A 27417-nucleotide genomic window follows, 5' to 3' on the forward strand; every position below is an offset into this window, starting at 1 on the left:
ATAGAAAATATGAATGGAATGGAATAGAATAGAATAGAAAATATGAATGGAATAGAATAGAATAGAAAATATGGATGGAATAGAATAGAAAATATGAATGGAATGGAATAGAATAGAATAGAAAATATGAATGGAATAGAATAGAATAGAAAATATGAATGGAATGGAATAGAATAGAAAATATGAATGGAATAGAATAGAATAGAAAATATGAATGGAATGGAATAGAATAGAAAATATGAATGGAATGGAATAGAGTAGAAAATATGAATGGAATAGAATAGAATAGAAAATATGAATGGAATGGAATAGAATAGAAAATATGAATGGAATGGAATAGAGTAGAAAATATGAATGGAATAGAATAGAATAGAAAATATGAATGGAATGAATAGAATAGAATAGAAAATATGAATGGAATAGAATAGAATAGAATAGAAAATATGAATGGAATTAGAATAGAATAGAAAATATGAATGGAATAGAATAGAATAGAATAGAAAATATGAATGGAATAGAATAGAATAGAAATATGAATGGAATGGAATAGAATAGAATAGAATAGAAAATATGAATGGAATAGAATAGAAAATATGAATGGAATAGAATAGAATAGAAAATATGAATGGAATGGAATAGAATAGAAAATATGGATGGAATAGAATAGAATAGGAGTTGGAAGGGACCTTGGGGATCTTCTAGTCCAGTGATGGCTTTTTCTCCTCACGTGCCAAAAATCTGTGTGCCCACCCCCATAACGCAATGCACCCCGTTGCCCTCCCAGACCACAAACTCCATCAGCCACGGAGGGATTGTAAAAAACAGGAATTTGTGGCTTGAAGAAACACAGTGGCCGCCAGGCAGCCTAAATTGTCCTTATTCTTTTTACGATTTGCGTAACTAAATCTTTCAGTTCTTGAGCCTTTAATCTGGGACCGGTTATATACTTAGAATAATTTTGATGGATTGATAGACGGATTTGGTCGATTTAATTCATTCCAGGGATCAAACTGGGCCCTGTTTCTCCAGGCAGCATGAATCTAACCCAGACAGATTGTCTTCCAGCCTCAAGATCTCCCTGCCATTAGAGTCAGGAAGAGACCTTAGAGGTCATCCAATCCATCTCCCCCCCACCCACCCACCCCCGGTTCATGGCAGGAGGCAGGCCAGCTGGCTGGGGAATTCAGGGAGTTGAAATCCCCCCCCCCCCGTCTTAAAATTCCTGAGGTTGAGAAATACGGCTTTTGCGGCTCTTGTCCTCAACTTACAAACCTCAACTGAGCCTGGAATTTATGTTCCTAAGTGAGACCTTCGTTCAGCGCGCTTTGCTCCAGTTTACGACCTTTCTTCCTGCTGTTGTTAAGGGAATCACTGAAGTTGTTAAGTTAGTCACAAGGTTGTTAAGTGAATCTGGCTTGTCGCAAAGTCACAAAAGGGGATCACATGACCCCCCACCCCTGGGACAGGACAACCGTCATAAATACAAGTCAGTTGTCAAACATTGAGGGGGGGATCACGTGACCATGGGGATGCCGCAACCGTCGTTAAGTGTGAAAAAACTATCTTAAGTCACTTTTTTCAATGCTGTTGTAACTCTGAATCACTGAATGGTTGTAAGTCAGAAGAACACCCAGCAGGCATGGAAGCCAGGTGTCTCTAATCACGGTTTAGCGTTTCCTCTTTCCCAGCCAATGCTGGCCAATACGTGAGCTTGGCTTTAGGATCTGAATTAATAAGAGGGAGGCGAACCCGGCCACTTAGCTCTCCTTCCTTCCAAGAGGGTCCCCTTTGAGCTGAGGGGAGGGGGTGTCTCTTTGGTGCCCTCGCCCTTGGCCTGCTTCCCTTCCCCTCCCCTTCTTTTTTTGGGGTGTCTGCGTGGGGGGGGATTCCTGACCCCTCTCTCTTCCCCCTCCTAAAGCAGCCACCCCCTGCATCAAAGCCATCAGCCCCAGTGAAGGCTGGACGACGGGAGGGGCCACCGTGATTGTGATCGGGGACAACTTCTTCGATGGGCTTCAGGTGGTCTTCGGCACCATGCTGGTCTGGAGTGAGGTGAGTCTGCCTGCTTACCCAACCCCCCTCCCCCAATTTTATAGCAATAGCAATAGCAGTTAGACTTATATACCGCTTCCATAGGCTTTTCAGCCCTCTCTAAGCGGTTTACAGAGTCAGCATATCGCCCCCAACGACAATCCAGGTCCTCATTTTACCCACCTCGGAAGGATGGAAGGCTGAGTCAACCCTGAGCCGGTGAGATTAGAACCGCTGAACTGCAGATAACAGTCAGCTGAAGTGGCCTGCAGTACTGCAACCCTAACCACTGCACCACCTCGGCTCTTATAAAGAAAATTAATTAATAAATTAATAAATTTCTGGATTTATTTTTGTCTCTCCCTTTCTTTCTTCTTACCTCCCTCCATTTTTCCCTTCCCTTCCTCTTCTCCATCCTCTGCTTTGCCTGCCTCTTACCCTCCCCTTCTCCTTCTCTTCCTTTTCCCCTCCCCTTCTCCATCCCCTTCCCCTCCACCCTGCCTGATTCCTTTCCCTCCTTCTCCTTCCCTTCGTTTACCCTTCTCCTCCCTTCCCCTCCTCCCTGCCTGCCTTTTTCCCTTCTCTTCCCTTCATTTACCCCCCTTCCCCTTCCTTTCCTTCCCTTTCCCTTCCCCTTCTCCCACCTCTCCCTCCTCCCCCTCCCTCTTCCATCCTTTCTCCCCCTTCTCCTTCTCTTTCCATCCCATCCCACCATTTTATGCCTGAATCCCCTTCCCTCCCTTCCCCTCCCCCTCTTCCTTTTCCTCTCCCCCTCTCTTTCCCCCCTTCCATTCCCCCCCTCTCCCTCTTTTCCCATCATCCCACTATTTATATCTGGTTCCCCTTTCCTCCCTCCCTCTCCCTCCCCTTGGTTTTCCATTCCTTCCCTTCCCACCTCCCCCAAGTGCAAAACCTTTTGAGTCCCAGCAAAATCCAAAGAGCCTCAGCCTGACCTGGCTCCCCCTTTTTTTTTTGGGGGGGGGGGGGCTGGCCTTAACATTTTTGCTCCCAAGAGAGTTTGCAGAAACAACCCAGCTCAAGTTAACGGGCAGAAATGGCACAAAAATGGTCCATGGAGTCTTTCCCAGGTGGGGTGGCCGCTGGGAGGGAGAGGGCAGGAAGAAGGGAGACGGAGAGGATAAGCCCCACAGATGGGGGGAGGGGGGAGAAGGAAGGGGAGGGAGAAAAGAAGAAGGAGAACGGATACAGGAGGAGGAGGAGGAGAAGGAGAAGGAGGAGGAAGGGGGCTGACAGCCTCATGGCTTCTCGGCGTCCTGCCCCTTTCCTTAGCACAAAGCTTCCCCTCCTGGTCTCACCATCCTCTTCTCCCCATAACAGTTGATCACGCCACATGCAATCCGGGTCCAGACGCCGCCCCGGCACATCCCTGGCGTGGTGGAGGTGACGCTCTCCTACAAGTCGAAGCAGTTTTGCAAAGGAGCACCTGGGCGGTTTGTCTACACAGGTAAGCGCTGGACAGGAGGGAGGAGGCGAGAAAGCGAGAGGGAGGGAGGGAAGGAAGGAAGGAAGCAAGGAGAGTGGGAGGGAGGGAGGAATAAAGGAAGGAAGAGGGGGTGAGAGGAAAGAAAGAAAGAAAGGGAGGGAGGAGGTGAGAGCGAGGGGAAGGAAGGAAGGAAGGAAGGAAGGAAGGAAGGAAGGAAGGAAGGAAGGAAGGAAGGAGAGTGGGAAGGAGGGAGGAACAAAGGAAGGAAGAGAGGGAGGAGGTAAGAGAGCGAGAGGAAAGAAAGAGAGAGAAAAAGAAAGAAAGGAGGTAGGAGGTGAGAGAGCAAGAGGAAAGAAAAAAGAAAGAAAGAAAGGAGGAAGGAGGTGAGAGAGTGAAAGGAAAGGAAGGAAGGAAGGAAGGAGGGAGATCATGTAATGACTATTCAAAGTTAAAACAACTATGGCTTATGACCATTTTTCACACGGCCACTACTACCTCCCCACAGTCACGTGATCAAATTCAGGCGTTTGGCGAGAGAGAGAGAGAGAGGGAGGGAGGGGAGGGAGGAGGAGGGAGGGAGGGAGAGAGAGAGAGAGAGAGAGAGAGAGAGAGAGAGAGAGAGAGAGAGAGAGAGAGACCCTGTGCCGCCATCAAAGGCGTGTGGAGAGTATCCCCTCGGGATGGCACTACAGGGCACTGCCTGCCAAATCAACCAGACACAGGGACATGTTTTCCCCCTCCGGCCATCACTGTCCTGAGCACCTAATTCCCACAGCACTTGCCTTGTGTCTAAGGATAATATTCACCCCTGTAGTAGGGCTGTATTACTATTATCCTTCTCATCTTTCGTATCTCCTTCTCCTATGGGTATCTTATGCTTACATTAATTTGTTTGTTTGTATGTAGAATGGAATGGAATGGAATAGAATAATAATGGAATGGAACAGAATAGAATAGAATAATAATGGAATGGAGTAGAATGGAATAATAATAGAATAGAATAGAATATGAATAGAATAGAATAATAATGGAATGGAATAGACTAGAATAGAATAATAATGGAATGGAATAGAGTAGTATAGAATAGAATAATAATGGAATGGAGTAGAATAGAGTAGAATAGAGTAGAATAGAATAGAATAGAATAGAATAGAAATAGAATAATTAATGGAATAGAATAGAGTAGAATAGAATAGAATAATAATGGAATGGAGTAGAATAGAGTAGAATAGAGTAGAATAGAGTAGAATAGAGTAGAATAGAGTAGAATAGAGTAGAATAGAATAGAAATAATAATGGAATAGAGTAGAATAGAATAGAATAATAATGGAGTAGAGTAGAATAGAATAGAGGGAAGGGAAGGGAAAATATGGAATAGATTAGAATAAAGGGAAGGGGAAGGAAAGGAAGAGAAGAGAAAAGGAGGAGAGAAGAAAAAAGAAAAGAAAAGAATAGAGAACAGAACAGAATAGAATTCCTTATTAGTCAAGTGTGATTAGACACACAGGAATTTGTCTCCGGTGTAAAAAAACTCTCAGTCTACATGCAGTCATAATATGATGGGATGGCGGCCAAGCATCAGCTCCCCCTCCTCATCTTTGACATAACCCCAGCCGGGAGGGGCTGCGTTGCCCCCTCCATCCTTTTGCAAGGCTAACCTTGCATGCTGCGGCCTGGAAAAGGGGTCTGCCGGGGGGGGGGGAGGGCAGCAGAGGGAGCTCGGGAAATCAATAGCAATTAAGGTGGCAGAGAGGCTGCCCAGAACTGAAATGGTAGCATATGTTTACACTAAATCAAGCAATCCATCTTCATCCAGGGTAGTAACGAAGCACATGCCAATCTGGGCTTGGGGAGGGGGGGACGGAGAGGAGGAGGAGGAGGAGGAGGAGGAGGAGGAGGAGGAGGAGGAGGAGGGAGGAGGAGGAGGAGGAAGTTCAGGGAAGCTGCGCATGTCTGCCGGTGGGGGATCCAGATAAAGAGAGCGGGGGTCCATGATACACTTCGCTTGCTGTTTATTCTTATTTATTTAATGCCTTTGTTATCTTTGTAAATAACTCGGGGAAGCAAACATACGTAATGCGCCTTCCTCTTCCTCCTATTTTCCCCACAACAACAATCCTGCGAGGTAGGCTGGGCTGAGAAAGAGGGAGTGGGCCCAAAGTCACCAGCTGGGTTTCAAACCCTAAGACAGGACTAGAACTCACCATCTCCTGGTGATTGGCTCAAAGTCCCCCACTTGGCTTTCTTGCCTAAGGCTGAACTAGAACTCACCATCTCCTGGTGATTGGCTCAAAGTCCCCCACTTGGCTTTATTGCCTACGGCTGAACTAGAACTCACCGTCTCCTGGTGATCAGCCCCCAGCCGGGTTTCATACCTAAGGTGAGACTAAAACTCCCCGTCTCCTGATGATTGATCCAAAGTCACCCAGCCGGCTTTCGTAACTGATCTCAAACAGCTAAGCAGAGGTGGAACAGCTTTAGATTTGGATGGGAGACCACAAGGAGATCCTAGGGCAGCAGATGAGAGCAGAAAAACTGCAGCAAAACCCTTTCGGACAGTTGCTGTGAAATTGGCCTCTGTGCACAGCAAGCCCCAAGGTCATGGTCAGCTGAGCTTGAGCCAGCTGGACGCTGTGACTGCCAAAAAAAAGGCCAATGCCATCCTAACTTCATACAAAGAATTAGAGTCAACTAATTGGCTTCAGGCCCACAATCCCTAAATCCCAGCCTTTTAGGATGTGACTGTAAGAGATTCCTGCATTTGCCCAGGATTGGTGCTGCCTACACAGGTAGTCCTTGATTTATGACCACATTGGAACCCCAAATTTCTCTTGCAAAACAAGGCAGAGTTAAGTGAGTTTCGCCCCATTCTTGCCACAGTTGTTACATGAATCCCTGCAGCTGTTAAAGTTACACACGGTTGTTAAGTGAATTTGGCTCCCCCCATTGTTAAGCAGCACGGTTGTTAAATGAATCAGGGCTTCAAGGAAAGAAGCAACCCAGAACTAAGGAGAATTTCCCGACAGGGAGAACAATTAACCAGTGGAACTACTTGCCACCAGAAGTTGTGGGTGCTGCATCGCTGGAGGCTTTTAAGAAGAGACTGGACAGCCAGTTGTCTGAAATGGTATAGTGTCTCCTGCTTGAGCAGTGGGTTGGGCTAGAAGACCTCCAAGGTCCCTTCCAACTCTATCCTAATTGATTGATTGAGATCAGAAAAGTCCAATTAAGCTGTAAGCAGGAGTGTCCAATTTTGGTGACTTTAAAACCTGGGAGTTGAAGTCCACAGGTCTAAAAGTCACCAAAATTGGACACTCGAGAATTTCCTGACAGGGAGAACAATTAACCAGTGGAACTACTTGCCACCAGAAGTTGCAGGGGCTCCAACACTTTTAAGAAGAGATTTGTCCAGACCGTTTGTCTGATGTGGTATAGGATTTCCTACCCGAGCCGAGGGTTGGACTAGAAGACCTCCAAGGTCCCTCCCGTCCTGTTATTCCATTTATTTCGCTTGTCAGAAGGCCACCAAAGGGGATCACACGACCCCCAGGACACTACAACCGTCATAAATATGAGTCAGTTGCCAAGCGTCTGGATTTTGATCATGTGACCACGGGGGGGGGTGCAGCAACCACCGTGCGATAAACTGTCAATCAATCAATCTTTATTGATCAGCCCTTGGGCCAAGTATCAAAACACCAAGTTCCAGAGACAAAAAAACTACGGTTTAAAATGAGAAAATTGAGTCGTGTTTTTTTTTCCCCACTGCCATTGTAAACTTGTAACGGTCACTAAATGAACCGTTGCAAGTTTGAACACTACTTGATCTAACAAAATGAAATTCAGTGCAGAGAAAAGTAAAGTCTTACATTTAGGTAAGAAAAACCAAAAGGACACATATAGACTGGGTGAAACCAGGCTTAATAGCAAGGACTGGGAGAGGGATCTTGGAGTCTTAACAGACAACTTAGAAAACATGAGCCAGCAGTGTGCAGCGGCAGCCAAAAAAGCAATCCTAAATTGCATTAACAGAGGGATACAATCGAGGTACTAATTCCACTCTATAAAGCCTTAGTAAGGCCACACCTAGAGTACTGCATCCAGTTTTGGTCTCCACACTATAAAAATGGTATAGAGACTCTGGAAAAGAGTGCAGAGAAGAGCAACAAAGAGGATTAAGGGACTGGAGGCTAAAACATACAATGAACAGTTGCAGGAACTGGGCCTGGCTAGTCTAGGGAAGAGAAGGACCAGGGGAGACAGGATAGCAGCCTTCCAATATCTGTGAGGCTTCCACAGAGAGGAGGGGGAGTCAAACTATTTTCCAAAGCAGCTAAAGGTCAGACAAGGAATAATGGATGGGAACTGACCAAGGAGAGATTCAACCTAGAAAAAGAAGGAATTTCCTGACAGTGAGAGCAACCAACCCATGGAACAGACGTTGCCTTCGGAAGTTGTGGGAGCTTCATCCCTGGAGGCTTTCAAGAAGAGACTGGACTGCCCTCTGTCAGAAATGATGCAGGGTCTCCTGCTTGGATGGGTGTGTGTGTGTGTTAGACTAGATGGCCTCCAAGGTCCCTTCCTTAATTCTGTCAATCATGTGTTCTTTGCACTCTGCAAATCTGATGCCTTCCTTCTTTCCACGCGTAGCCCTGAACGAGCCAACAATCGATTATGGGTTTCAGCGCCTACAGAAGGTGATTCCGCGACACCCCGGAGACCCCGAACGCTTACCAAAGGTAGGAAACGGGACCCCCCTCCTCCCACTTCCCTTAAGCGTCTCGGTGTTGCGTCGAGGTGTCGAACACGATGCTTTGTGGGAGACCCGCTGCGTGTGGCTCCCGGTTTTCATTTCCACAACCAAACAGGAGTTTGCTTTGTTTTTTTTTCAATTTTCTTTCTTCTTTTTTTTTGTAAAAAGTTTTTTTTATTTTTCCTTTCAAATTCATTCTTAGATATACATTCTTATAATTGTTATTGGCACAAAACTGGGAAGCAGACAAAATCCCATCGGAAGGGGAGGTAATGAAGAAGATATTATAGGTGGTGCAGAAACGAACAGGTTGACGTTGAGAATAAAGGACAAGGAGGAATCCGTGGTCCTACAGGACATGGGGGCGATTTTACGAGTGGCTCGGAAAAAAAGAGATAAATAGAAAGAAAAAGGGAGAAAACATGAAATAAGTATTTCAGATGACACATGATTAAAATAGGAAATGAGAAAATATCAAAATGTAAAATATAGAGGCGGAAAAATGATATGAATTGACAGACATTAAATAACAATTATAGGGTGGGTTTTTTTTCAATTTTCTGATGATCAAACCACAGAAGATGAAACATTTAGGAAACCTGGTTTTCTTCTTTATCGGCTGGTTGGGTTTGTCATCGACAAGGAGTTGTGTGGTTGTGGTTGTTGTGGTTACTAGTGGAAGCATTGAAAAGTTTTCTTCTTTTTTTCCTTTTATGGTAGGGGAGTTTTGGCAAAAAAAAAAAAATTTAACTTGCCAGTTGCAAAGATAGAATCAAAGTGACCGCAGGGCGCGATTAAAGCTCAAAGGTCAATATAGGTAGTCCTCGACTTGCGACCACAATGGGGCCCAGAATTTCTGTTGTTAAGTGAGACATTGGCTAAGTGAGTTCGACCCCCGTTTTGCAACTTTTCTTGCCACAGCTGTTAAGCGAGTCATTGCAGTTGATAAGTTAGTTAACCCGGTTGTTAAGCGAATCCATTGACTTTGCTTGCCGGGAGGGTCGCAAAAGGGACCCCAGGACATTGCAACCGTCGTAAATATGAACCATTTGCCCAGCGTCTCAATTTTTGATCACGTGACCCAGGGATGCTGCAATGGTCATAAGTGGGAGAAACGGTCATAAGTCCACTTTTTCCAGTGCCATTGTAACTTGGAATGAATGTTGTAAGTCGAGGACCACCTGTAAACCCAATAGTTTGCAATGTTTTCATTCCTCAGTTTCTCGGCAAAACCGCAAGCTCTGAGCGCTGGGATGGTTTGGAAGCCACATCTCCCCCACCCCACACGCAACACGCCCAAACACATGTGCACACACCAACACACCTGTGCACACACGTACATGCGCAGCACGCAAGGGCCCAGAATTTCACACTCCTCATCACTCCTTGATGTGCCTCAAAGCAAAGGACACACTTGCAGAAACATATGTGCATGCAATGCAAAGGGATCAGAAGGACGCAACTGGACATCACACCTTGACAAGTCTCAAGGGACGTCAACACACACACACACACACACACACACACACACACACACACACACACACCGTGGAAAAGGCCCAGAAGGACCCAACCCAGTGACTCCTTGAGGTCCTTAAAGGGACTTCCGGGAGGGAAGCCCGGATGGCGTGGAGGCCAACCCGCGCTTCCTCGAGGCCGGAGGAGGAGAATTTAGCGCCCATCCTCCGGCATGAGGGCACCGCTGGGCTCCTGCTGCTGGGTGGCCGGGTGCCTCTTGCTCGTCCTTGGTGAATCCGGCCAATGCCTCTGGGCAGAGAGCAGCTGGCGGCAAGAGAGGGCTTCGGATGGGGAGTGACAGCTGAAGGCAGCCGCCAAATTGGAGCCATTAATCATGGCTTGACACGGATGCTGCCGGAGCTGCTGAAGGGGCTGTTTGCCCACATGGCTTCTCCGTCCCTGATTTTGGGGAGGGGGGGCTCGGTGCCCCATGCTTGGGAGGGCCCAGAAACCTCCCACCACTCCACAGTGAACATAACCCCCCCCCAAAAAAACACTCTCCATTCTCTCCTTTCCGCCCACCCCCTTTCCAGCCATATCAGGGAGTCTGGGGTCTCCTTCTAAGAAGCCCCCTGCCCTCCCCGCATAGGCTGTCGGTCTCCGGAATAAAGAGCCTTTTTATCCAAGTTAATTTACTTTCACGATTAGATGTGCTGAGAGGGAGACAGGCAGGGCGGGTTTTCTATGCACAGCTTCCTCCCCAGGAGGGACTTAATGGGATACGACAGTAGATGCCGCAGGTGAGGCGGTTCTTGAGGTAGACAGACTGTGTATATGGAGGCTCTTTGTCTCATTCATGTGTTGGTCTGAATTCTCTGGGGGCAGATGAAATGTGGACAATTGGTGTGCATTGAGTTAGTTATATGTTGAGGGAGGGGGGAGGAGGAAGAGGAGGAGAAGAGGGGGAAGAGGAGGGGGAGGGGGAAGAAAAAGAGGAGGAGGGGGAAGAGGAAGAATTAAGGATGTGATGACTGCAGCTTTCATGGCTACCTCCTAAGTTGCAGAGCTTGCAAAATTCTAAAAAGCATGTTTTAAGAAAAATATATAAATCTCCAATTTGGAGCTAATTTTGAGGAAGGAAGGAAGGAAGGAAGGAAGGAAGGAAGGAAGGAAGGAAGGAAGGAAGGAAGGAAGGAAGACAAGAAGAGATAGATGGGAGGGATGGAACAAATGAGGAAAAAAAGAGAGGGAGGGATCAATGGAAGGAAGGAAGGAAGGAAGGAAGAAAAGAAGGAAGGAAGGAAGGAAGGAGATAGATGGAAGGGATGGGAGTAAGGAGAAAATGAGGGAAGGAAGGACGAGAGGAGATAGATGGAAGGGATGGAGGGTAGGAGAAGAAGACAGGGATGGATGGATAGATGGAAGGAAGGAAGGAGATAGATGGGAGGGATGGGAGTAAGGAGAAAATGAGGGAAGGAAGGACGAGAGGAGATAGATGGAAGGGATGGAGGGTAGGAGAAGAAGACAGGGATGGATGGATAGATGGAAGGAAGGAGATGTGAGGGATGGTAGGAAGGAGGGATAAAGGAGAGAATGAGGAAGGAAGGAAGGAGGTAGATGGGAGGGATGGTGGGAAGGAAGGAAGGATAAAGGAGGGAATAAGGGAGGAAGGAAGGAAGGAGAGAAGGATGGAGGGAGGGAAGGAATTCATTCTCTGGCCTCATCCTTCTCACCGTCTGCTTCATATAGTGAATTGTAAAAGAAAAAAGCCGAATCGGTTCATCCAGCTGGGATCTGACTCTCCTTTAGCCAAGGCTCGGAGGGGGCAGCCAGGCTGGGCTGCTCATTCATCATAGTTAAGCAGCTTGTCTCTCTCTCTCTCACACACACACACACATACACCATCTCCTCATGTGAGACTGTCAACAGAGCCATTCTGCCCATGTGTGTGTTGCGCAAGCGCATGTCTGTGTACACAACTTTGGAGGGATGCAAAAGAAAGGGAGGTGTGTGTGTGTGTGTGTTTTTCTCTCTCCAGGGAGGAAAAAAATCCCCCTTGCAAAGCACATAACCCTTGAAACTTCCCGTTTGGCTGTGTGATTGTCGTGCTGCAAACATCGAACGTTGTATCCTGGAATACAGGTGGTCCTTGACTTACAACCGTTCATTTAGTGACTGTTCGAAGTTACAACGGCGCTGAAACGAGTGATTTAGGGCCAATTTTCACACTTAACGACCGTCACAGCATCCCCCCACCCCACAATCACGTGATCAAAATTCAGACGCTTTGCAGCCGACTCGTATTTATGACGGTCTCAGCCTCCCTGGGGCCACGTCATCCCCTGTGGCCACAAGCAAAGTCAATGGGGGAAGTCGGATTCGCTGAACGACCGAGTGGCTCTCTTTATCAGCCACAGCTATTCACTTAACAACGGTGGTGAGAAAAGTCATAAAATGAGGCAAAACTCACTTAACCAAAGTCTCACTTAGCAGTGTAAATTCTGGCCTCGCTGGTAGTCGTAAGTCGAGGATTGCTTGTGGAATGTGCGGCTTGTGGGACGGTGCATCGTTCAGACAGCAAGGTCAAGTTTCTAGTCCTCATGAGAGGTCAAGATTCCTTTTTGGTACCCGATGGGGCTTTCAACGCCAGCCCGTCAGAACGCACACAAATCGTACACATGAGGCCAGGAAAAAACTGGGGAGGGGGGGGAGGAAGGGGATGATGGAAAACTGATCCCGTTTCCTAAATCCCACTTCAACCTCAGATATTCAATACAATACAATACAATACAATAGCAGAGTTGGAAGGGACCTTGGAAGGGACTAGAATAGAATAGAATAGAAAAGAAAATAAACTATAATAGAATAGAATAGAAAATAAACTAGAATATAATAGAATAGGAGAATAGACTAGAATAGAGAATAGAATAGAATAGACTAACTAGAATAGAATAGAATAACAGAGTTGGAAGGGACCTTGGAGGTCTTCTAGTCCAACCCCCTGCCTAGGCAGGAAACCCTATACTGTTTCAGACAAATGGCTGTCCAGCATCTTCTTAAAGGCTTCCAGTGCTAAAGACCTCCAGATGAAATACAGGTTCTCCTCGCCTTACAACCCCCAAGAATTTCTGTCGCTAAGCAAGGCGTTTATTAAGTTAGTGGCCCTAAGGTTATCACTTTTATGCCCCCCTAAGTATAAGTAAGTATAATCTTTATCGTCATCGTACTTAAATACAACGAAATTGGTTGTACGTTCTTAAGCAGATCACTTATTAAGTGAGTCACACAGTCATTAAATGAATCCCTATTGATTCTGGGAGGGGTGAAGTGCTCTGAAGTCTGCTACTGGTTTGCTTCATGTTGTGGGAGGGGGCACCAAACACGCACTTCTGTGCATGCGCACCTCAGGCGCTGATCCATCAGAATTACTTTTTACTACCACTTCGGGCGAACCGGTCCGAACAGGTAGCATTTCACCCATGGATTCTGGGAGTTGAAGACCCCCCACCATCTTAAACATGCCGAGGTGGCGCAGTGGTTAGGGTGCAGTACTGCAGGGCACTTCAGCTGACTGCTATCTGCAGTTCAGCGGTTCTAATCTCACCGGCTCAAGGTTGACTCAGCCTTCCATCCTTCCGAGGTGGGTGAAATGAGGACCCGGATTGTTGTTGGGGACGATATATGCTGACTCTGTAAACCGCTTAGAGAGGCTGAAAGCCCTATGAAGCGGTATATAAGTCTAACTGCTATTGCTATTGCTATTGCTATTGCTATCTCTCTCCCTCTCTCTCTCTCTCTCTCTCTCTCTCTCTCTCTCTCTCTCTCTCTCTCTCTCTCTCTCTCTCTCTCTCTATCTATCTATCTATCTATCTATCTATCTATCGGATTGTTGGGGGCAATATGCTGACTCTGTAAACCGCTTAGAGAGGGTTGAAAGCCCTATGAAGCGGTATATAAGTCTAACTGCTATTGCTATTGCTATTGCTATTGCTATCCATCTATCTATCTATCTATCTATCTATCTATCTATCTATCTATCTATCTATCTATCTATCTATCATCTATCTATCTATCTATCTATCTATCTATCTTCTATCTCTCTATCTATCTATCTATCTATCTATCTATCTATATCTATCTATCTATCGGATTGTTGGGGGCAATATGCTGACTCTGTAAACCGCTTAGAGAGGGCTGAAAGCCCTATGAAGCGGTATATAAGTCTAACTGCTATTGCTATTGCTATTGCTATCCATCTATCTATCTATCTATCTATCTATCTATCTATCTATCTATCTATCATCTATCTATCTATCTATCTATCTATCTATCTATCTATCTATCTTCTATCTCTCTATCTATCTATCTATCTATCTATCTATCTATCGGATTGTTGGGGGCGATATGCTGACTCTGTAAACCGCTTAGAGAGGGCTGAAAGCCCTATGAAGCGGTATATAAGTCTAACTGCTATTGCTATTGCTGAGGTTTGAAGCGCTGCACCCTCTCCATCCCTGCTCCCCCGCCTCTGAAAAGGGATGTGTGAATCTGACTCTGAGATGTTGTGGGGTGCTGGGTGAATGGCAAACCTGGGGTGTGCAGGGGGGAAGATTGTCTTGCTGCTGTTTCCTCTCAAGGCCCCTCCCCGGCTTTGTGTCACTGCCTTCACGCGAGGGTGGGGGTGGGGGTGGGGGCTCAGTGTGCCGAAAAGGGCCGGCAGCCTCCCTCCTCCCCTCCCTGCTCCATTACGGTATTGATCGGGGAGAGATTGCCGAAGGCAGAAGAGCAAGTGGCCGTGATGGTTGCCACTTAGCTTGACAGCTATCCAATAGCCTTGAGGTCCTGATGTACGGTCCGGAGAGCCGGACGGTTGGTCTCTCGGTTGTCGGGAAGCCGGGAGAAGGAAAAGTGGAGTGGGTGGGCAGGGGGTGGTGGTGGTGGTGGGGGGTCGAGCTCAGGTCCAAAACCTTTCCAACCTGTGCCAGGGAATTGTCCAGCGATGGTGTTCCTTCTTTCCAAACAGGGTTACAGGGGAGTCCTCGCCTTATAGCCATGTGCTTAGCGACAGAGTCACGACGAGCCTGAAAAATGAGCCGCCCAACTGGTTGTCCCAAAGGTGTCCTCACACTTTGCAACTGGCTCAGCATCCCCAGGGTCCCCTGGTCAAAAGTTGGGCACTTGGCAACTGGGGGGGGGGCTCATGCGATCACCCTTCTTTCTGACCTTCCAGCCGTTTTGCGACAAGCAAAGTCAAAAGAGTCTCTAAATGAATGGTTTGTTAAGTCGAGGACTACCTGTATCTGCAATCAGACCCTGTTATGCCACAGCTCAGTCTGTCATCCCTGCCTGCCTGCCTGCCTACCTACCTATCTATCTCACAATTTCTTCTTCTCTCTGCATCTTTTTATTTCTATCTATCTATCTATCTCTAAATATCTATCTATCTATCTATCTATCTATCTATCTATCTATCTATCTATATCTATCTATCTATCTCTAAATATCTATCTATCTATCTATCTATCATCTGTCTGTCTGTCTATCTATCTATCTATCTATCTATCTATCTCTAAATATCTATCTATCTATCTCTAAATATCTATCTATCTATCTATCTATCTATCTATCTATCTATCTATCTCTAAATATCTATCTATCTATCTATCTATATCTATCTATCTATCTATCTCTAAATATCTATCTATCTATCTATCTATATCTATCTATCTATCTATCTATATCTATCTATCTATCTATCTATCTATCTATCTCTAAATATCTATCTATCTATCTATCTATATCTATCTATCTATCTCTAAATATCTATCTATCTATCTATCTCTAAATATCTATCTATCTATCTATCTATCTATCTCTAAATATCTATCTATCTATCTATCTATCTCTAAATATCTATCTATCTATCTATCTATCTATCTATCTATCTCTAAATATCTATCTATCTATCTATCTATCTATCTATCTATCTATCTATCTATCTATCTATCTCTAAATATCTATCTATCTATCTATCTATCTCTAAATATCTATCTATCTATCTATCTATCTATCTCTAAATATCTATCTATCTATCTATCTATCTATCTCTAAATATCTATCTATCTATCTATCTATCTATCTATCTATCTCTAAATATCTATCTATCTATCTATCTATCTATCTATCTCTAAATATCTATCTATCTATCTATCTATATCACTATTTCTTCTTCTCTCTGCATCTCTTTTTATTTCTCTCTCTCTCTCTCTCTCTCTCTCTCTGTCTATCTATTTATCTATCTCTCTCTCTCTCTATATATATATATCTGTCTATCTATCTATCTATCTATCTATCTATCTATCTATCTATCTATCTATCTATCTATATCACTATTTCTTTTTCTTTCTGCATCTCTTTTTATCTATCTATCTATCTATCTATCTATCTATCTATCTATCTCTCACAATTTCTTCTTCTCTCTGCATCTCTTTTTATTTCTCTCTCTCTCTCTCTCTCTCTGTCTATCTATCTATTTATCTATCTCTAAATATATATCTATCTGTCTGTCTGTCTGTGTCTATCTATCTATCTATATCACTATAGAGAAGGAAGAGGAGGAAGAGGAGCAGGAAAAGGCAGGGGAGGAGGAACGAAAGGGGGAGGAGGAAGAAAAGGAAGAAAAGAAAGAGGAAGAGGAGGAGGAAGAAGAGAAACAAGAAACAGGAGAAGCAGGAAAAGGCAGAGGAAGGAAGAGGAGGAGGAAGAGACAGGAGGAGGAGGAGGAGGAGGAGGAGGAGGAGGAGGAGGAGGAGGAGGAGGAGGAGGAGGAGGAAAAATTTGCATAGCCCCCACAATTTTTCAGCTGGTTTCCATCCAAGCAAAGCGATGGCTTTGTGATCCAACCAAAGACGACCACCTCACGCACAACAACAACATCAAGAACAATCCTTGAAATTGGAAGAATTGTTGGCATCCCTTCTCGGTCAACACTGCCAAGGCCGCCTCCGGATGCATTCAATTTCTCTCCCACGTTGATAAACTTCGGTTCGGGAGGTGTGGGGGGGGGGAGCGGAATACAAGTGGAGCTTTGATGAGCTGCTGTGTTCCACCACAAATCGTAACAGCCACACCCCAAGCCACAAACTCCATCCTGATTCTTGGAATGCAGAAGTGAGAGAAGGCGCCTGGGCCCAGTTTTTGGCAAGAGGAAGGGGGCCCAAGGAAAGATCCCATCATCACCAGATGGAGTTGCCGAGGGCCAATACCGTAGGCGGACGCACTGGGGTCATTGGGGGGGGGGCGTCCCCCTGTCGAAATGCACACAAAGCGTTGGTCTCGTTGTGATGTACTGAATGCATCCGACGGTCTCCACAGCTGTCCGATCTTTGCAAAGAACCCTTCCGGCCGCTGGATGCCTGCCAGATGTTTTGGCCAGGAACCCTAGGAAGATCAGGGAGGGAGCACAACGTGTCTGGAAGGTCTCCAGGAGAGGAAGAAGGGTGGCCTGCTAGATCGTGTGAACAGCTGACCCTCCAAAACCGCTAATGGTTTTTTTTTCTCTTTATTTCAAGCTGTTCCATGAATTCTGTTTTACAGCAGGAGTGTCCAATTTTGGTGACTTTTAGACCTTGGTGGACTTCAACTCCCAGAATGTCCGCAGGTTTTAAAGTCACCAAAATTGGACACTCCTGCTTTACAGCTTAATTGGACTTTTCTGATCTCAACCAATCAATCAGGATAGAGTTGGAAGGGACCTTGGAGGTCTTCTAGCCCAACCCACTGCTGAAGCAGGAGACACTATACCATTTCAGACAACTGGCTGTCCAGTCTCTTCTTAAAAACCTCCAGCGATGAAGCACACCCACAACTTCTGGTGGCCGGCTGTTCCACTGGTTCATTGTTCTCACTTGTCAGGGAATTTCTCCTTAATCCCAGGTTGGAATTAAGCTGATCGGTTAAGCTTTAATTAAGTTATTTTTAATTTAATGAAGTTGGAGCAAGCTGGTTTGTTCAACCCTCTGGAGTTATTTCCCATCGAAAGCGTTCTTCTTTAACAGGGTTTGTTAACAAGGTATTTATCTCAGCCGTGTCTCTCTCCCGTAGGAAGTCCTGCTGAAAAGAGCAGCCGATCTGGTGGAGGCTTTGTATGGGATGCCCCACAATAACCAAGTAAGTCTCCCTACCCTCCCCCACCCCCGGCATTGGGGAAGAGCAGAGGGAGGCCAGCAACACCCCGCTTCGGTTTAACATCTGGTGAACATCAGGGCAAGGTTGTCCATGGTCATTAATGGGTCTAGTTCAGTGTTTTTCAACCTTGGCAACTTGAAGATGTCCGGACTTCAACTCCCAGAATTCCCCAGCCAGCGAATGCTGGCTGGGGAATTCTGGGAGTTGAAGTCCGGACATCTTCAAGTTGCCAAGGTTGAAAAACACTGGTCTAGTTAACCGATGCCCCAATGAAGTTTAGTGGTCCATCCCTGTCTTCTTGGTCCATCAGGTCTGAATGGATGAAACAACCAGGCTCTAACTCAAACTTAGCAAGTCCACATACCTGGGGATTCCACCCCCTCCTTATAAATCGTTTTATTTTTATTTAATTTATTTCTTGTTTTGTTTTATTATTTTAATTTTCCATATGGCACATAGCTCCTAAGTCATACAAAGAGAGCCAGTTTGGTATAGTGCTGAAGGCGCCAGGCCAAAAACCAGGCGACGGTGAGTTCTAGTCCTGCCTTTTAGGCACAAAGCCAGCTGGGAGACTTTGGCTCAGTGACCAGGAGACAGTGAGTTCTAGTCCTGCCTTAGGCATGAAAGCCAGCTGGGTGACTTCAGGCCAATCACCAGGAGATGGTGAGTTCTAGTCCTGCCTTAGGCATGAAAGCCAGCTGGGGGACTTCAGGCCAATCACCAGGAGACCGGTGAGTTCTAGTCCTGCCTTAGGCATGAAATCAGTCTGGGTGACTTTGGGCCAATCACCCAGAGAGAGATTGAGTTCTAGTGCCGTCTTCAAGCATGAAAGCCATCTGGGTGACTTTGGGCCCCTCACCAGGAGACCAGTGAGTTCTAGTCCTGCTTTAGGCATGAAAGGTACTCAGATAAGGTGGAATTTGCTTTCCAACCAAAAAGGAAAGAAATTCGGTTATCGTGATTCAACTTGTTCCTGGTTAGCCAAGGATCTACATCGAGGATCTCTGGGTTTTGTCAGCTATACCTGGTGAAGGTAAGGGATGGAAGTAGGACCACCAGAGATGGCCTCGAAGACCAGAGGGAATTATTTTTCTGGATCTTTTTAAGGCCACCTGGAGGTTATCTGAGTTTTTTTGCAACCATACCTGGGCGAAACAGGCAAAGCTACCAAGGTGCCTCCTTGGGACACAGAAATCCCAAACTTTTCCCACCTGGAACTTTCCAAACTTGCTAGACTACAAATTCCCACCATGCCTCAGGCCCCCAGGTTGGACAAGGACCCTCTGCAGAAGATTCATTCCCCAGCTCCAGCTGGCTGCAAACACATGAAACACACCCCAACTTGCAAATCCAGCTGTGGACCCGCAGATGTGAAGACACTTGTTTTTGATGCAAGATCCCAAGATTCCCAGAAATCCAATATCTCTCCCACCCACCACCCACCCCCTCGTTCTTTATCTGTGCAGATAATTATTTCCATTTCTTGGATCTTGCTTGCTACCCTCAACACACACACACACATACATACAAACACAAACACTCAAAGAGAGAGACAGAGACAGAGAGAGAGAGAGACAGAGAGAGACAGAGAGACACACAGAGAGAGACAGAGACAGAGAGAGACAGAGAGAGAGAGAGAGACAGAGAGACACAGAGAGAGAGAGAGACAGAGAGAGACAGAGAGAGAGAGAGACAGAGACAGAGAGAGAGACAGAGAGAGAGAGACAGAGACAGAGAGAGACAGAGACAGAGAGAGACAGAGAGACACAGAGAGAGAGAGACAGAGAGAGAGAGAGAGACAGAGAGAGAGTTTTCCCCAGAACCTTGCACTGCTCTGGCTGGGCGCCCACAAACATCTGGCTCCCAAGCCAACATCTGTTTGTCATCAGGAATTCCAGGGCGATTAAGTAACCAGCTTCGAACAGCTCCCTGCTTCCTTAACCCCCCCTTCCCCCCCCCCACGCAAGATCCAGCCAGTGTTTTCACAGCTCAGTCATGGCTCCCAACACCTGGGCGGATGTAGCTGTGATGCTGAGGAGGTGTCAGGTCAGGCCAAGCAGGTGAGAAGGGTTGAGGCCTGGCTACATGTGACATCCATCGCTTAAGAAGGTGGAATTAAGCAGGGTTGCCTTTAAAGTGGGGTAAGTTTGTCCATGCGAACTCCCCATTTGAGGCGGAAAAGGGATTTCCGAAAAGTAGATTCCCTTTCAATCTTTTTAGAACGAAGAATCCTTGGGCTGGAAGGGACCTCGGAGGTCTTCTAGTCCAACTCCCTCTACTGTTCCAGACACATGGCTGTCTAATCTCTTCTTGAAAGCCTCTGGTGGATGGGACCACCCACAGCTTCTGGTGGCAAGCTGTTCCGCTGGTTAACTGTTAACTGTCCTCACTCTTAGGAAGTTTCTCCTTAATTCCAGTTTGCTTCTCTCCTTGACTCTCCTGATTCGCTCTAATTGGCTTTTGTGCCCTAAAGGAAAAAATAGAAACTCACCGTCTCCTGGCGATAGACCCAAAGTCCCCCCCCAGCTGGCTTTCATGGCTAATGCGGGACTAGAACTCACAGTCTCCTGGTGATTTGGCCAAAGTCATCAAGATGCCTTTCGTGCCTAAGGTGGGACTAGAACTCACCATCTCCTTTTTTTTTTCCTAACGTGATGCCTTAACCACTAGAGCAAAACTGACATTTTCCAGCTCCAGATTCCTATTCAGCTGACTGTGATCTGCAGTTCGGCTGTTCAAATCTCACCGGCTCAGGGTTGACTCAGCCTTCCATCCTTCCGAGGTGGGTAAAATGAGGACCCAGATTGTTGTTGGGGGCGATATGCTGACTCTGTAAACCGCTTAGAGGGGGCTGAAAGCCCTATGAAGCGGTATATACCTAAGTCTAACTGCTATTGCTATCTATATCATCTATCTATCTAACTATCTTATCTATCTATCTATTTTATCTATCTATCTTATGTATCTTATCTATCTATCTATCTATCTATCTATCTATCTATCTATCTATCTATCTATCATGTCTTTATCTGTCTATCTTATCTATCTAACTTATCTATATCTATCTATCTAACTAACTAACTAACTATCTTATCTCTTATCTATCTATCATCTATCTATCATCTATCTATCACCTATCTATCATCTATCTATCTATCTCTAACTATCTTATCTATCTATCATCTATCTATCTTACCTATCTTATCTATCTTATCTATCTATCATCTATCTCTTATCTATCTTATCTCTATCTATCTTATCTATCTAACTTATCTATCTATCTTATCTATCTAACTTATCTATCTATCTATCTATCTATCTATCATCTATCTATCTATCTATCTATCTATCTATCTATCTATCTATCTATCTATCTATCTATCTATCTATCTATCTGGGTGAAATGAGGACCCAGACTGTGGGGGCGATATGCTGACTCTGTAAAACCACTTAGAGAGGGTTGAAAGCCCTAGGAAGCGGTATATAAGTCTAACTGCTATTGCTATTGCCCCATCCGTGCCTTTTAGTGGATTTATTAGGGGATCATGACAGCTGAGTCTGTTTTTCCCCTCAGCGGTTGAAGCTTCCATATTGAGGGAGGATTTGAACCTGGCTCTTTCCTGGTCCAAACTCCTTCCCCCTTTGGAGGCCCTTGAAAAATCTTCTTTTTTCCCCCAGCCACCCTTCTAGCTCTCCCATCCTCTCTGCTTGAGCCCGAAAGGATTTTGCAGCACCCCTTCCTGGATATGCTGGGACTCCCAATACCCAGCATCCCCAGCCAGTGGCATTCCCGACACTTTGGAGGGACTGCAAGGCTGGGAAAGGGAGTGTCCTGAGCAGCCGCCCACCACCACCATGACGTGGACTGATCTCTCGCCCCCAAACAGGACATCATCTTGAAACGGGCAGCCGATATCGCCGAAGCCTTGTACAGCGTCCCGCGCAACCCTAACCAGCTGACGTCCCTGGCCGGGAACCATGGGCACTCGGGCATGATGGGCGTCAACTCCTTTGGGAGCCAGCTGGCCATCAACATCAGCGAGTCCACTCAGGGCTCGGAACAAGGTAGGCCAAGGAAGTCCTCACTTAGCGACCTTTCATTCCCCGAATGTTCAAAATGATAAGAGCCGAGGTGGCACAGTGGTTAGAGTGCAGTACTGCAGCCACTTCAGCTGACTGCTATCTGCAGTTCGGCGGTTCTAATCTCACCGGCTCAAGGTTGACTCAGCCTTCCATCCTTCCGAGGTGGGTGAAATGAGGATCCAGATTGTGGGGGCAATTTGCTGACTCTGTAAACCGCTTAGAGAGGGCTGAAAGCCCTAGGAAGCGGTATATAAGTCTAACTGCTATTGCTATGATGAGACCGCTGAATGAAGGAACGTTTGATAGGTACTTGAACTTACGACCGTTGCCGTGCCCCTGCCCTGCCCGCTCGTAAGTTGGCGATCTGGGTGCCCCCGCAATTTGTTCAAAGTTTTGTCGGGTTGCCAGCGTGACTGCCGTGTGCAATTTTCTCCGATGGCTTCAATGGGGAGAGCCAGGACTGCAGTCACTGAGTGAGGCGGCCACGGAGGGCATCTCGCTTGACAACAGCAACGGCGTACATTTTGGGTCTCCATTGCGGTCGTAAGTCGAGAACGCCAACTACTGTCCTTGGAGCCATCCCAGCTGATGACGCCCATCGCATGAACCTCCTAATAATCTGTGGAAAGGGGGGGGGGGGGGTAGACAACTCCTAAAGCTGGAAGCTCCATTTGCCAGCCCACCTTAAGCGCCATCTGCTGGGGGTTCTTCTCCTCCCCAGTTCCCTGTGGGTCAGAGAGTACAGGCGGCCTTGAGTTATGACCACAACCGAGTCCAAAATTTATGCGCGCTGAGTGAAACATCGGTGAAGCGGGTTTTACCCCCCTTTACGACTTTTCCTGCCACCGTTGTTAAGTGAACCCTTGCATTCGCTAAATTAGCTACACGGCTAAGTGAGTTTGGATTCCCCGTTGACTTTGCTCCTCAGAAAGTCACAAAAGTGGGTCACGTGTCATAAATACGGGTCAGTTGCCAAGTGTCCGAATTTTGATCGGAGGGAAAGTTTCACGCTCCCGAGTATGAAAAATATGTCCCTTTTTTCCCACTGCCATTGTAACTCTAAACGAACTGCCGTAAGTGGAGGACTACCTGTGTTTTGATTTATTTATTTATTTTCTCTCCGCCTGAAATACCAGGATACCCGCGCAGCGCAAGCAGCGTCTCGCCCCGGAGCTACGTGCCCAGCTCCACCCCACAGCAGAGTAACTACAACACCATCACATCTAGCATGAACGGTTACGCAGGCGCCACCATGACTGGCCTTGGGGTTCCAGGCTCGCCCAGTTTCCTCAACGGCTCCACTGCCAACTCCCCCTATGCCAGTGAGTATCAGCGCTATGTGGTAGAGACCAACAACTGGGCACCAGTTGGATTCATTACTTGCTGTGGACTCCACACAATGTTTTGACAATGAGGCGGTTGGGTGGGGGGGAATCTGGGCCGGTCTTGTAGTCTGGGGAAGGCTCTGACGAGGGTTCTGCGTCGGAGGGAGAGGGGGTCCCAGGGCTGTCCGACAGTTATAACTATCTTCAGAGCAGAGGTGGGTTTCTGCTGGCGTTACTGTCAGTTCGGTTCGTGCCCAATTTGCAAAATAGATCTGCGCATGGACAGAACACTGAAACTATCAAAAAAAAACATGCCACGGTGACCAGGGAACCAGTTCGTGGGCGTGGCGAGCCTGCGGGCCCTACCAGTTCGGCGACCCAGTCACAATTTCCACTAACGGTTCTCCCGAACTGGTAGCAACCCACCTCTGCTTCGGAGTCAGACATCAAGTGAGGCAGAAGAACAGGTGGAACTCTGCTCTCTGAACTCCGTGGTTTTCTTGCAGATGTTTCATGAGCCAACTAGGGAACGCCATCAGTTGTAGAAGGGAGTGGGGTTGCAGAGAGAAGGAGGAGGAGGAGGAGGAGGAGGAGGAGGAGGAGGAGGAGGAGGAGGAGGAGGAAGAAGGACAATTGTGGGGTCCTTGGTGCTCTCTGAGCTTGGAGGTTTTCTTGCAGACGTTTTATGACCCAACTAGGGAACATCATCAGTTTTAGAAGGGAGTGGGGTTTGCAGGGAGGAGGAGGAGGAGGAGGAGGAGGAGGAAGAGGAAAAGGAGGAAGAAGACTGTGGGGTCCTTGATGCTCTCTGAGGAGGAGGAGGAGGAGGAGGAGGAGGAGGAGGAGGAGGAGGAGGAGGAGAACTGGGGGTCCTTGATGCTCTCTGAGCTTGGAGGTTTTCTTGCAGACGTTTTATGACCCAACTAGGGAACATCATCAGTTTTAGAAGGGAGTGGGGTTTGCAGGGAGGAGGAGGAGGAGGAGAAGGAGGAGGAGGAGAAGGAGGAGGACAATTGTGGGGTCCTTGGTGCTCTCTGAGCTTGGAGGTTTTCTTGCAGATGTTTCATGAGCCAACTAGGGAACGCCATCAGTTGTAGAAGGGAGTGGGGTTGCAGAGAGAAGGAGGAGGAGGAGGAGGAGGAGGAGGAGGAGGAAGAGGAGGAGGAGGAGGAGGAGGAGGAGGAGGAGGAGGAGGAAAAAGACTGTGGGGTCCTTGGTGCTCTATGAGCTTGGTGGTTTTCTTCCAGACGTTTCATAGCCCACCTAGGTTACATCATCAGTGCTAGAAGACTGTGGGGTTTGCAGAGAGGAGGAGGAGGAGGAAGCCAGACCCCTTCCTTCCTGGGACTCGAGACACCCCTCCCCCTCGTCTGCTGTACTGACGTGTATCCTTCTCTCCCCTCCGCCCTCCAGTCATGCCATCGAGCCCACCCCTGGGGGCTTCCTCCACCCCCGCCGGTGTCTTCTCCTTCTCCCCGGTCAACATGATCTCGGCCGTCAAGCAGAAAAGCGCCTTTGCCCCCGTTGTCCGGCCCCAGGCCTCCCCGCCCCCCAATTGCACCAGCGCCAACGGGACCGGCCTGCAAGGTAAGTGGGCTTCTCTTCAAACCAGACTCCCCACCCTGGTGACCCTTGCAATCTCACCCTTACGGCACAGGTAGCCCTCGACTTACGACAATGCCTTTAGTGACCGTTCGAAGCCACAGCGGCACTGGTAAAAGCGACATGGTCGTTTCTCACACTTATGACCATTGCAGCATCCACATGGTCAAAATTCAGACGCTTCACAACCGACTCGTGTTTATGACGGTTTTAGTGTCCCGGGGTCGCGTGGTGCCCTGTGGCGGCCTTCCGACAAGCAAAGTCCATGGGGAAGCCAGATTCACTCAACAACCGGGGGACTGACTTAACGACTGCAGTGATTCACTTAACAACTGAGGCAAGAACGGTCGTAAAGTGAAGCTGACTGAAGAAATGCGGCACTTCAGAACAGAAACTTGGGGCTCCATTGTGGTCGTACGTCGAGGACTACCTGTCTAATCTAGGGCAGTGTTTTTTCAACCTCGGTGTCAGGGATTCCAAATAGCATCCAAAATTAAATCAGAGTCCAAGACAAAGGATTCCTCAAAGTTCCAATTGATGAAGAGAGCCATGTTGGCACATCTGGGAATCTGAAAGCTTCCCCCCCCAGTTGAAAGTTCAAGATCTTGCCCCCCACACCCACAAGCCCATCCCATGGTCCAATCTCCCCACTGCCATGCTGGCAACTTCCACCCATCCAGTTCCGGTCAGGTGCAGAGGTGCAGAGACAAAGGATGACCTTGGTTTTCTAGAAAGAATGTTGTTATGGCTACCTATCATCTCGCTCCGTACAATCCCATTTTCCCACAATAGAAAATGCACAGTAGAATAATAGAAAGTGTGGCAAAAGAAAAAAATGGCTGTACGCCTGACTCTCGGGCACTTGAAGAGGGGTGGACTTCAACTCCCAGAATTCCCCAGCCAGCGCATGCATGCGCTGGCTGGGGGAATTCTGGGAGTTGAAGTCCACCCCTCTTCAAGTGCTCAAGGTTGAAAAACACTAGTAGAATCTACCCTTGGCATGTAGTAAACCAGGAATTATTATTTTTTTAGATTTTTAAAAATAATAATTACAAAATATGAGATGTCTAAGCAGAGAGCCTTTCCGTGAAAGAAAGTCGAATTTGCCTTAAGAGGCATCTTCCATCGCCCCCAAAGTGGGTCCTAGATGGACAGGAATAAACACACTTTTGGGGAGAAGCGGGGGGGGGGGCTCCCCTCTTCACCCCAAAGGGCTGTCAGGCTGGCGGAATGTTGAAATGTTCTTCCGCGCAGCTAAAGCTGAAATTCCTCTCCTGGTTTTCAAAATGAAGAGCTTTCAGCCAAGCGGGGCCTCAATGAGGACCGGTTTGTTGTCTGGGCTGACCGGTAACGGAGATTTGAATTTCCCCAAACCCTCCGTGGACAGTGTTGTTTCCAACTCAGCCAAGTCCCCCAAGAACTGCCCTACCTCCTTTCCACGAAGCTGAAGAGCTACCAGACGAAGCAGCTTCCTCCCAGGGATTTCCTTGTGGTGCTTTTTCCCATCCCCTTCCTTCAGAGCACCTTAAATCTCTCCTATGAGGAAAGGAAATGGGGGAAATCTGCAGGATAAGGTCTTTTATGGAGAGGAATATTTCTTCATAGCGTCTCAAGTGTGTCTTTACTGCAGTTTTTTGTACTTTTCTAACTCTTTTTATCTTTATTTCTTGCTTTCTCTTTCCTTGCTTTTTCCTTCCTTCCTTCCTTCCTTCCTTCCTTCCTTCCTTCCTTCCTTCCTTCCTTCCTCTCTCTCTCTCTTGCCTTTTTCTCCCTTGCTTCCTTCCTTCTTCCTACCCTTCCTTCTGTTTCATCTGTCTCATCCATCCTTCCTTTTTCTCTTCTAACTTACTTCCTTCATCCTTCCTTCCTTCCTCGCTTTCGCTCTTCCCTTCTCTCACTCCTACCCTCCTCCCTCATTTCATCCTTCCTTCCTCTCTCCTTTCCTTTTTCTTTCCTTTATTCCCTTCCTTCCTCCCCCTCCCTCTTTCATCTGTCTCATCCTTCTCTCTTTTCTTTTTCTCTTTCTCCTTCTTTCCTTCATATTTTTCTCTTTCCCCTCCCTTTCTCCCCCCTCCCCCCCTCTTTCTTTCCTTTTTATTTTTCCTTCCTTTCTCCCTCTCCCTCCCCCTTTCATCTATCTCATCCCTCTTTCCTTTTTTGTCTCTCCTTCCTTCTTTCCTTCATCCCTTTCTCTCTTCCCCCTCCCTCCTTCCTCCCTATCTCCTTTCCTCTTTCTTTTTTTTCCTTCCTCCCCCTCCCTCCCTCTTTCATCTGCCTCATCCTTTTTTCCTTTCTTTTTCTCTTTCTCTTTCCTTCCTTCCTCCCCTCCCTCCCTCCTGCCTTCACTGTTTCATCTCTGTCATCTTTCTTTCCTTCTTTTTTCTCTTTCCCATTCTTCCTTCCTTTCCCTCCTTCCTTCCCTCCCTCCCTCCCTGCTCGCTGCTTTCTCGATCCCACCAACCAGACCAACCCTTTGAGGATTCTGCAGACAAGTTTCAAACCGCCTCTCGGTCACTCCAAGGATTGGCTTACTC

General features: G+C 47.1%; 1 protein-coding gene across 1 annotated transcript in view; it reads left to right on the forward strand.

Annotated features, from left to right (window-relative positions):
• Positions 1 to 27417, forward strand: part of LOC106540220 (transcription factor COE1) — a gene marked incomplete in the record, with an annotated part of 79000 nt that overhangs the window by 47123 nt on the left and 4460 nt on the right. The window contains 7 exon segments of the mRNA XM_087723914.1: positions 1919 to 2052; positions 3370 to 3496; positions 8126 to 8214; positions 17790 to 17855; positions 21761 to 21938; positions 23093 to 23278; positions 24695 to 24868. Of these exon segments, the coding sequence (XP_087580040.1) occupies positions 1919 to 2052; positions 3370 to 3496; positions 8126 to 8214; positions 17790 to 17855; positions 21761 to 21938; positions 23093 to 23278; positions 24695 to 24868 (954 nt within the window).

This window comes from Thamnophis sirtalis, unplaced genomic scaffold (assembly GCF_051295495.1).
Source record: "Thamnophis sirtalis isolate CommonGarterSnake01/CBP01778 unplaced genomic scaffold, rThaSir2_p1.2 scaffold_10, whole genome shotgun sequence".
NCBI lineage: Eukaryota > Metazoa > Chordata > Lepidosauria > Squamata > Natricidae > Thamnophis > Thamnophis sirtalis.